This window comes from Cyprinodon tularosa, unplaced genomic scaffold (genome assembly GCF_016077235.1).
Source record: "Cyprinodon tularosa strain WSP-4 unplaced genomic scaffold, ASM1607723v1 ctg1892, whole genome shotgun sequence".
NCBI lineage: Eukaryota > Metazoa > Chordata > Actinopteri > Cyprinodontiformes > Cyprinodontidae > Cyprinodon > Cyprinodon tularosa.
Genome location: NW_024038671.1, coordinates 1 through 10,793, shown reverse-complemented (window position 1 = coordinate 10,793; position 10,793 = coordinate 1). Strand labels below are relative to the sequence as shown.

At 44.6% G+C, this 10,793-nt stretch overlaps 1 protein-coding gene across 1 annotated transcript; it reads left to right on the top strand.

Moving 5' to 3' along the window:
* Positions 1–965: 965 nt before the first annotated feature.
* LOC119782143 (serine/threonine-protein phosphatase 2B catalytic subunit gamma isoform-like) lies at positions 966–5,334 on the top strand. Its single transcript, XM_038282949.1, has 3 exons — positions 966–1,053; positions 1,452–1,549; positions 4,833–5,334. Exons 1-3 carry the CDS (start codon positions 983–985, stop codon positions 5,021–5,023), a joined length of 360 nt encoding a protein of 119 aa, XP_038138877.1. The 5' UTR covers positions 966–982; the 3' UTR covers positions 5,024–5,334.
* Positions 5,335–10,793: the final 5,459 nt, after the last annotated feature.

Genomic DNA, 10,793 nt, shown 5'->3' with positions numbered 1-10,793 from the left:
TTGGCTGGCCCTTGGTTGGTCCTTGGTTGGTTCTTGGTTGGCCCTTGGTTGGCCCTTGGTTGGCCCTTGGCTGGCCCTTGGTTGGTCCTTGGTTGGTCATTGGTTGGTCCTTGGTTGGCCCTTGGCTGGTCCTTGGTTGGCCCTTGGCTGGTCCTTGGCTGGCCCTTGGCTGGTTCTTGGTTGGTCATTGGTTGGTCCTTGGTTGGCCCTTGGTTGGTCATTGGTTGGTCCTTGGTTGGTTCTTGGTTGGTCATTGGTTGGCCATTGGTTGGTCCTTGGTCGGTTCTTGGTTGGTCATTGGTTGGCCCTTGGTTGGTCCTTGGTTGGCCCTTGGCTGGTCATTGGTTGGTCCTTGGTTGGCCCTTGGCTGGTCTTTGGCTAGTCCTTGGCTGGTCCTTGGCTGGTTCTTGGTTGGTCATTGGTTGGCCCTTGGCTGGTCTTTGGCTGGTCCTTGGCTGGTCCTTGGCTGGTTCTTGGTTGGTCATTGGTTGGCCCTTGGTTGGTCCTTGGTTGGTCCTTGGTTGGTCCTTGGTTGGTCCTTGGCTGGTCCCCTACAATTCGTTTTTAAACATCATTCTTTGTACTAAAATATTCTTTCTGTCATGATTTGTGGCCATTAAGATCTAAAGAGAATCACCATCTCCTGGTCAGGCCCTGTAATTCAGTGAAATGGTGGAGTCAAAGTAAAAAAAATATATGCAAGAGGGGGGTCACTGCAGTGGCTGGAAGTTGGAGGGGATTTCGCTAGGAGTTGCAGGGAAGTGTGCTGCCATTCGGCTGCCTTTTGACTGGGAACGGCCATTTTGAATGGCTGCTGCTGTATTTCGGTGTTTTCTGGGGTTTTTTCATCATCTATGTGTTTGCACCTTTAAAAGCTCAGGTCAGAAAAAGTTTCAATCATCTGTTTTCATCTGCTGAGTTTAAGCAGGATATCTTCAGAGGTGTCCAACTCTGCGCTCTGTTTCCAGGCGGCTCATCTGCGATGCGGAAGGAGGTCATCCGGAACAAGATCCGTGCCGTGGGGAAAATGGCCCGCGTCTTCTCTGTTCTCAGGTCAGACTCTGATTTACTTTCCTTCCTGTAGAATATTAATCTGTAGAATATAACGGTGCATGGCTGGCAGCGCTGGGGCTTCTATAACACACGGGTCAGCCGAGTCCACAGCAGTTAGTGCTGATCACACACTGCAGGAAAAACTCCCATTTAGTTTTACTCTAAGTGAATTGTGGGAGGGAATTCAAGTATTTTTTTTTATTTAGAATAAGTGCGATGACACAGATTTTATCCGAATCAGTGTTGGAAAATGCTCTTCAGCTGCTATAGTTGTCAGTGACCCACTTCCAGAAGCAGGACATCAGTTTGTGTTTGCATGCAGGACAAACATCCTCGGAGGAACCAAACGACGGAGATCAGCGCTCTGACCCACATGTCTCTGTTTGTTTGGCAATTAGGGAGGAAAGTGAAAGTGTGCTGACACTGAAAGGCCTCACCCCGACCGGAACCCTTCCTGTGGGAGTGCTGTCGGGGGGGAAGCAGACCCTGCAGAATGGTAAGAGCTCTCTTTCATTCAGCCTCTAGCTGAGTTAATCAGTCAGCTGCTAAATTTGTTCCATCAAAGTGCTCAATGTGTTTTTTAGTTGGATTTTATTTAAGAATTTAAATAACGACGCGCAGCGTTGGATTTATTTCTGTTTGATTCCCTTTTCTGTGACACCCGCAAATAAAGTGAGACAACATCTAAACGGACGTAAAAACAAACCTACTGACAGAGAGATGGTGAGAGGATTATAACCTCTGGAGGAGCTGCAGAGATCCGCAGCTCAGGTGGCAGGGTGACGACGACGAGTCAATGGCTGTTTCTCAATTCACAAGAACACGAGTACGGACTTGTCTTCCTGCCAAATATGTTCTACAGAAGAACACAGAAAAGTCTGGACTCTAGTAGAACGAGAACACACAGCATAAAAATGGGTCAATTGGAACAGAAGCGTACTGATGACATCATCACACGCTCAGCTCGTCTGGATTAATAATCGTCTCTAGATAATAATAAATTATGACTGTTTTCATTTAGTGGGGGAATAATAATGAACACAGTCAGATAGACACAAATCAGATGAACATTTTTCTAAATAAAACAACTCGCCATGATAGCCAGTGGTCCTTCACACACGGCTATGCAAAGAGAGGGCTGCAGCAGCCAGGGCTAAGGTTAGCCCGTCTGCAGCAGCCAGGGCTAAGGTTAGCCCGTCTGCAGCAGCCTGGGCTGACGTTAGCCCGTCTGCAGCAGCCAGGACTAAGGTTAGCCCGTCTGCAGCAGCCAGGGCTAAGGTTAGCCCATCTGCCCTGGCTGCTGCAGACGGGCTAACGTCATCCCCGGCTGCTGCAGACGGGCTAACGTCAGCCCTGGCTGCTGCAGACGGGCTAACGTCAGCCCTGGCTGCTGCAGCCGGGCTAACGTCATCCCTGGCTGCTGCAGACGGGCTAACGTCAGCCCTGGCTGCTGCAGACGGGCTAACGTCATCCCTGGCTGCTGCAGACGGGCTAACGTCAGCCCTGGCTGCTGCAGCCGGGCTAACGTCATCCCTGGCTGCTGCAGACGGGCTAACGTCAGCCCTGGCTGCTGCAGACGGGCTAACGTCATCCCTGGCTGCTGCAGACGGGCTAACGTCATCCCTGGCTGCTGCAGACGGGCTAACGTCATCCCTGGCTGCTGCAGCCGGGCTAACGTCAGTTCTGGCTGCTATTAGCCTCGGAGGTCCCCTGGTTGCCGTTGCGCAGTAAATCAGTAAATGGGACATATATTTAAATTTACAGTATAATATTCTCGCCTTAAATGATCTTAAAACGTAATTTTATTGAGCAACGGCAGCAGAAAAGAGAGCTTTTATCTTAACATTCTGAGCTCTGTGAGCGCTAACCTGGAAGCTGCTGCTGCCGCCTTGCCGTTTTGTGAATTGGAACGTTGCTAGGGCTGAGGCTGATGATGTTTTTCCAGCACATGAGAACGAATAAGCACACAGATTGAGCAATGGCCATAGACTCCTGCTGGCGTCACTACAAACAGCTCTGTGTTTTTTGTCCCATCAGGCTGGAATTGGTCTTTGCCACTCAGCCGGCGTGAGCTAAGCTTTTATTCTGACATGCGGCTGGTAAAGACCAGCTTCCTGTCCCTCCGGTCTTTGAAAGGCTCGAGATCAGTCGCCGCGCGGCACAGGAAGCCCCGGCTGAACGTTGCCTCCCACGCTGCGGCCGTTTCTCAGTACGGAGGTCACCCTTTGATCTAAAGGCCAGCGCCTGGCGTGGTCCGCCAGAGTGCATGCTGGGAGCCACCATCAGCCGCGCTGGAGGCTCCCAGGAGCCGCAGAGCAATCGAAGGAGAAGCCACGTGTCGTGCCCTTTTACAGAATGCCACTGTCCGTGTCGGTGTCCAGATCCGCCAGCGCAGGTTCAGCATGTTTCCTCTGATGTTTAGGGTTCAGAACGCAGTGCTCTGAGTCCAGGTGCCTCACAGCACATAAAAAAACACACAAAGTGTGTTAAATCCACTGCTGGTTTGTATTTAGGAACAGAAACAGATTCAGGCTGCTGTTAACCCTTTAAAATTCATTATATGTAGAAGGAACATCTAAAGGTATCAGGGAGGTTAAACCGCTAAGATATCCATTTTAGCGAGTCCAATATTGCAAAGTAATTGCAAAATAACCAATAATACATTGATTTTTATTTTTTATTTTAATTGCACAGAATTATGTTAACAGTTTTTGCCATTATTGTGCAGTATTTTATTATTTACTCTGCTTTTATAACCTTTGAAATGTCATGTTTGTGTGATTCTTCTAACTTTGAAAGCCTGTCACTTTGCTCTTGATGCACAAAAATCTCCCGCTTGTGGTAGAAGAAAGGATTTTTATTATTCAATTCTATTCTTATTCTTAGAGGTTCATTAAAGGAGTTGTAGGACCGCCTCTTTCCTGTTTTTATAATTTATCAATGAAAGATAAAGAAAATTTAGTCCATCTGATTTTTAATGAGTCTGACTGAACTGCAAAAATTTAAATAATATTTTCTTTAGATAAATGCATTTTTTCTAGAATGGAGGAGGCAATTGCACTGGAAAAAAATCTAAATCTATATAAGTCATTTCTTCTTAAAATAAGTGCATTTGTTCTTGAATTGAGAAGGTTAAAGAGATATTTTGCCAATGGAACAAGATAATTTACATTTAAAATAAGAAAACGCAATTATATTGTCTTATTTCAAGTGCATTTTATCTAAATATCTTATTCTAAGAGTAAAAATACTCATTCCATTGGCAAATCATTTCATTTACCTACTCAAATTAAGGGTAAATACACTTAATTTAAGAATTTTTTACTTATTTCTAGATTGTTTTTCCAGTGTGGGACACTTTGTCAATTGAACGAGACAATTTACTTATATCAAGTGCATATTATCTTTAACAGTAAAAATTCTCATTCCATTGGCAAATCATCTTATTTACCTGCTCAAACGTAGGGAAAATACACTTGATTTAAGAAATGTTGACTTATTTCTAGCTGTTTTTTGCAGTGCGCCTCCTCCATGCCTCAGAGCTGAGGTAAATCCCCCCCTCAGCTCTCCTCTCATAAGTCCCAGTGACCCTTTAACACCACACTATCCTAAATCCCTGCCAGGCGTCTCTACCTTCCTCTCAGAGCGACCGTGACTCACCTGTTGATCTCCTGTTGTTTCATAAAGGATAAAAATGTGATGTTGCTCTTGAATGTGTTATTTTAGCCATATTTGATGACTGGCTCTTTTCCTCCTTCCCAAACCCCCCCAAAACAAAGCTACCATTGAAGCAGCTAAAGCAAAAGGTACGCAGTGTGACTCAAATTCCTTGTCTGTGTTTGTGTTTGTGATTTTCTTGCCCTTTAAAGAGAGAAAAATCCCCAATATGCTGACTTTTATTCCTTGTTTGTATCTTCACTGTTGTGCATCTACTGACCATCATCTGGCTGATGGAGGATTTTATATTTAGATCACAGCTTCTTGCACTGATGTCTGTAAAATCTACTTTTTAGAGATGCACCAATCAGGCTTTTCCTGGCTGAGATGGTTTCTACTTTTCTTTATGGTTTGATGCATTGATCCAGAGAGCAGAGCCGCCTCAGGCACTCACCGTCATCTCTTTGGAATCACCTCCTTTCAGGCTTTTAGCTGAGAATATTTCACAGGGTGCACACCTTGCTGTAGCACATCTTTAGGTTTTGCATGGCGTAAATGTTCAAATTTTCCGGAAACAATATTATGTTTCATAGATTCATTCAACCAATCAGAAAGTGTAAAATCTGTGATGGACCGGCGACCTGTCCAGGGTCACAGTTTATACATGAATGAGTTACTGTAATTTAATGCTTTTTAATGCACTTAGAAATTATTTTAATGCCATCAACAAGTACCCATGACTCTTTAATATTTATATATATCTATATATAAAACATGCCAAAGTCCTTCATCATCTTTACCGTCGACAGGCTGCAGCCTGTAACTTTTGTTAAAGTTTACATTCTCTAGCCTATTCTTTGCCTCAAGCTTCTTTTCCAAACATTCGGCTTTACGATCAACCGGAAGCACTTCTGCGCAAACACGTGGAACCAGTTATATCTGATATAATACAGCTGAAAAAATTGTTTTTAAATTATTATTTTTTTTTTCTAAATAACGCATTTTAAATGCCACGATAATCACATTTAATGAATTTTAATGCCAGTTAAGACCTTAATTTAAAAAATATAAATTTAATGACTTTTAATGATTTTTAATAACCTGCGGAAACCCTGAGGGTAGACCCCGCCTCTCACCCGCAGACGGCTGGAAAACCCCTTGTGACCCCGCTTGGTATAAGCATGACGGAAAATGGATGGATGGAAGTGTAAACATACACTCTGCGATATGTGTTGTTGATAGGTGTCTGATGCGACCTTACGACGGCCGACTGGATTTCTGAAAATACCGTATTTTCCAGACTATAGAGCGCACTTCAATATAAGCCGCACCCACTACATTTTTTTTTTTAAAACTGGAAACATACGTCGCCCCAGGGTATAAGCTACTGATATCTACTGACTGGTTCCCACCAAACCTGTATGGGGAGCTCTACAGGTTTGGTTAGGGCAACCACAATGTTTACATCTGGTGGCAACGTTCAGCCAATCATGTAGAGTAACGAAACTAGCTTGCAAAGTGGCCGATTATATCTAAAGCCCCAGTCACACCTCGACGATTTAGACCGGCGTCTCCCTGACGTACGAAAAATCTGGCAAAAACGCTGGCATACGTTGGATAAGTTACGGATACATTTTATATAAGTTATGAGCACGCTGAAGTATGTGGAAACACGCTGAAGTACGCTGGCAAACGTCGACAAATGGCGAGTAGGTCGAGAAAGTTTGAACATGCTCCAAATTCCGCGACGTATGGCATCGTATTCTCGTATGCGGTCCATAAGTTCCAGCTAAGTTATCTGATCAGTGACATACGTTAAGTGTAAGTTACTCATAAGTCGTGGCGTCTAGCTTTTCCAAACCTATGAGTAAGCTAATCATAACTTCTGCGTAACTTATCAAGAACTTCTCTCCAACACATATTAACGTATTTGACGTGTGCCAGACGACCGTTCCAAAGACATTTCTTTAGGCAGACCGGGGCGCCAGGTGGAGCAGCTTTAACGGATGCCTGTGCATCATTTCATGGGCATTAAGCTTATGTGTTATATGTGTAAGTTAGGCTGTCATCGGACATAAGTTCTAGACTCCTTATGTATACTCTATGTATACCCCAAAAATAGAAAAAATACATAGAAAGTTCAGCTATGCCAGTGTTTTAGTAGCCTCGTGAGACCATCCTGATCTCACGAGCTTTCAAGATTTCACTCGCAGATCAGTCTGGAGACTCTCCTTTAAAGAAAATTTGGAGCCGTTCACCAAACGAACGTCCAATCAGCGTTGGCTTTGAGGCGGGTTGAGGTGTGACGCAACGAGAAGCGCGACAGTTCAGTCTAAAGAACATGGCGGCTTCAGCCGATGAAACTAGCGTTAGCGTGGCTATCGAGCAAGTTTTATCGGAATTAAACAGTATTTCTTCACTGAAAGAAGAGCAAAACACTGCTCTGGAGGCTTTTCTCAGAGGAAAAGATGTTTTTGCTCTTCTCCCGACTGGTTTCAGCAAGAGTTTGAGTGCTCCCTAGCTCTGTTAGTACGTCATATGCTTCGTTGATCTGATTAGTTTATTTGGCCCGTCTATCACCAACATAGGCCAATCAGCTAACCAGTATTTTCGCCCCTTCCCAAAATTACTTCAACGGAAGGTTTCCAAATGGATATGCGGAGCAAATCCATCTGGAGGAGTCAGGTTAGTGTTTTAGGAGATTCTGGGACGTCAGGCAAGGTGTGACGGGGGCCTAAACTTTATGGTGGACAAGAAAAGAAGGGATTAAATTAGCCGAGTTGATGCTTTAAAGCTAACTTTAACCCATAACCTTTATTGCGTTGATGCATTTTAGATAAAATGCTGAGAGTTCTTGTTTAGTTTTAATGTTGTTGATTAATAGAAAAACAGTTTTATGTGGATTAAAGCAGCCAGTGGCCAATCAGAACAGATATCAGCCACTTTCAGCTTCACTGATCCACCTCTGATTCTGCTCAGCAGAAGGAGGGTTTCCAGGTGGAGGTTCAGGACCTGACTGGTCCCAGAAGTCTCTGACTGTTTTGCTTCCCACAGAGAGAAAAGCCTGCTTAGACAGAGCTAAGATAAGACCAGGGACATCCCTGCCTGGGATATTTTCAGCAGCTAATCCTGTTAGCCTTTGGCTGTTGCTACTCCGTCTGCCTCTCTGGCTGAATGCTGATGGTCGATGCATGACGATCACTTCGGTTACGTCCATTAAAACAGATTTGCTGACGGGGAGGGCAGCTCATGTAGGGCTGCCTTCAACCACTCGGGGCTGGACTACATGTTCTGTCAGAGCTGCAGCTCCTGCTGCTTTACAAAACCATCAGCTGCAACCTGCGGTGCGATCACCTGCGGTTAGGCGTCTCGGTTCTGACTAAAAATGGCTTCATAGCGTCCACATAGCACAACACAACAGCAGAGAAACGGACGCCAGAGAGATGTGTTCATCAGGGACTCCTGTAATCAGATTACTTGAAGATTAGACCCACTAACCATGGTTAACAGAAGAGCAAGCCATTTGAATGTGTTGAGATCTGTGCAGATTTTCTGAAGAAAATACCGTATTTTCCAGACCATAGAGCGCACCTCACTATATGCCACGCACACTAAATTTTTTGAAAAAAACTGAAAATGTACTATAAGTAAATAAGCCACACCAGGGTATAAGCTACTGATATCTACCGACTGTCTCCCTCCAAACCTGTAGGGGGAGCTCTACATATAGCCACTGAAGTAGGGACGCAGAACAATGCTAGCTCCCGTTAGCTTGTAGGATCACAGCAGTAAGAGCTTCTACTGAAAGATGGGGCTTCGTCGGCTCTTTATTTTACCTCTGCGGGGGTTGAGCTATAGCCTCGTGAAACCATCCTGATCTTGCGAGCTAACCAGTCTGGAGACTCTCCGTTTAAAAAAATTTGGAGCCGTTCACCAAACGAACGTCCAATCAACGTTGGCTTTGAGACGGGTTGAGGTGTGACGCAACGAGAAGCGCAACAGTTCAGTCTAAAGAACATGGCGGCCTCAGCCGATGAAACCTAGCGCTAGCGTGGCTATCAAGCAAGTTTTATCGGAATTACAGAGTTTTTCTTCACTGAAAGAAGAGCAAAACACTGCTCTGGAGGCTTTTCTCAGAGGAAAAGATGTTTTTGCTCTTCTCCTGACTGGTTTCGGCAAGAGTAGCCTGGCTTGTGGTTGTGTTTTCGTCGTCGCTCTGTTAGTACGTCATATGCTTTGTTGATCTGATTGGTTTATTTGGTCCGTCTATCACCAACATAGGCCAATCAGCTAACCAGTATTTTCGCACCTTCCCAAAATTACTTCAACGGAAGGTTTCCAGATGGATATGCGGAGCAAATCCATCTGGTGGAGTCAGGTTAGTTGAGCTAAAGCTCTTCATTGGTTCGGCAGCTTTAATGCCGAGCATTTTCAATCGTTGCTCGCAGCTACAGCTCAAACTGTACGACAATACAGCAGGATTTAAAAGTTCACAGCTCATGATAAATGTTCTCACACTGTGCGACCCGACGCTCTGATGCAATATTACGACGGGCGACTGAATTTTATACATGTTTTATTTTTTCCCAAACTTACGATTCCTCGTGGGGAGCTGGTCGTGAGAGGCTAATCGTCCCTTATTACCCCCCTCATGCTACACGGCGTGCAACGAGGCTGAAACTCGGTCTGATTGAAACATTTTTGCACGACTGGAGAATCGACCCAAATGTGTGAATTTGAGATATTTCTTCTCCGTCGTGCCTGTCATTACCCGATCCGTCAAGGAAGCACGATCCGTCCTGCTCATTCAATTCAATTCAGTTTATTTATATAGCGCCAAATTCACAACACATGTCATCTCAAGGCACTTTACAGTTCAACCAGATCATACAGTCAAATTGATACAAAGTTTTCTATCTAAGGAAAACCAGTTGATTGCATTGACTCATTGACTCAAATACAATCCCCCACACTAAGCATGCTTGTAGCGACAGTGGAGAGGAAAAACTCCCTTTTAACAGGAAGAAACCTCCAGCAGAACCAGGCTCAGTGTGAGCGGCCATCTGCCGAGGCCGACTGGGGTTCAAGGAGACAGAAGCAGAGATACAAAAAGCAGCTGTAAAAGGCGGCCCCGTCCAGGAAACACACAGCCAGGCAGACGAGCTCCAAGGCAGCTCCCATGCCAGAGGACGAAGAGAGCACATCCACTCAGTCACGGTCAGAGAAACAGGACCACACTGGAAAACAGGCCGATCTCCAACATCTATTAACAAGGGTGTTGATAGAAGCAGCACAGCTGATGTTTTTTTCCAGGATGACGTCACAGCCAAACAGGAACAGACGAGGCAAAGCTACTCTGAGGAAAAGCAGAGAGAGCAGAAGGTTAGAGATTGAACTAACAGATTCTGCAGAATAGGAGAACAGAGAGAGAATGAAGCAGAATGATGAAATGGGGGTCCCTATGTCCTCCAAAAGTCTAAGCCTATAGCAGCATAACTATAGAGATAGCTCAGGATAACCTGAGCCACCCTAACTATAAGCTTTATCAAAAATGAAAGTTTTAAGCCTAGCCTTAAAAGTAGACAGGGTGTCTGCCTCACGGACTAAAACTGGTAGTTGGTTCCACAGGAGAGGAGCCTGATAACTAAAAGATCTGCCTCCCATTCTACTTTTAGAAATTCTAGGAACCACTAGTAAACCTGCAGATTGAGAGCGAAGTGCTCTGTTAGGAACATAAGGAACAATCAGATCTCTGATATAAGATGGAGCTTGGCCATTTAAGGCTTTATATGTGAGAAGGAGGATTTTAATTCTATTCTTGATTTAACAGGAAGCCAATGAAGAGAAGCCAGGATAGGAGAGATATGATCTCTCTTTTTCATTTTCATTAGAACTCTGGCTGCAGCATTTTGGATCACTGAAGGCTTTTAACTACAGTTTGTGGACTTTCCTGATAGTAAGAATTACAATAGTCCAGCCTGAAGTAACAAAAGCATGGACTATTTTTCAGCATCACCCCGGACAGGATATTTCTAATTTTTTTAATGTTCCTCAATAAAAAAAGGAATTCTAGAAAACCCCTT

Coding starts and splice junctions, on each gene's coding strand:
- LOC119782143 (XM_038282949.1), top strand. CDS start 983: ATGCGGAAGGAGGTCATCCGGAACAAGATCCGTGCCGTGGGGAAAATG. Junction 1,054..1,451: donor CGCGTCTTCTCTGTTCTCAG/GTCAGACTCTGA, acceptor TTTGGCAATTAG/GGAGGAAAGTGAAAGTGTGC. Junction 1,550..4,832: donor GAAGCAGACCCTGCAGAATG/GTAAGAGCTCTC, acceptor CCCAAAACAAAG/CTACCATTGAAGCAGCTAAA.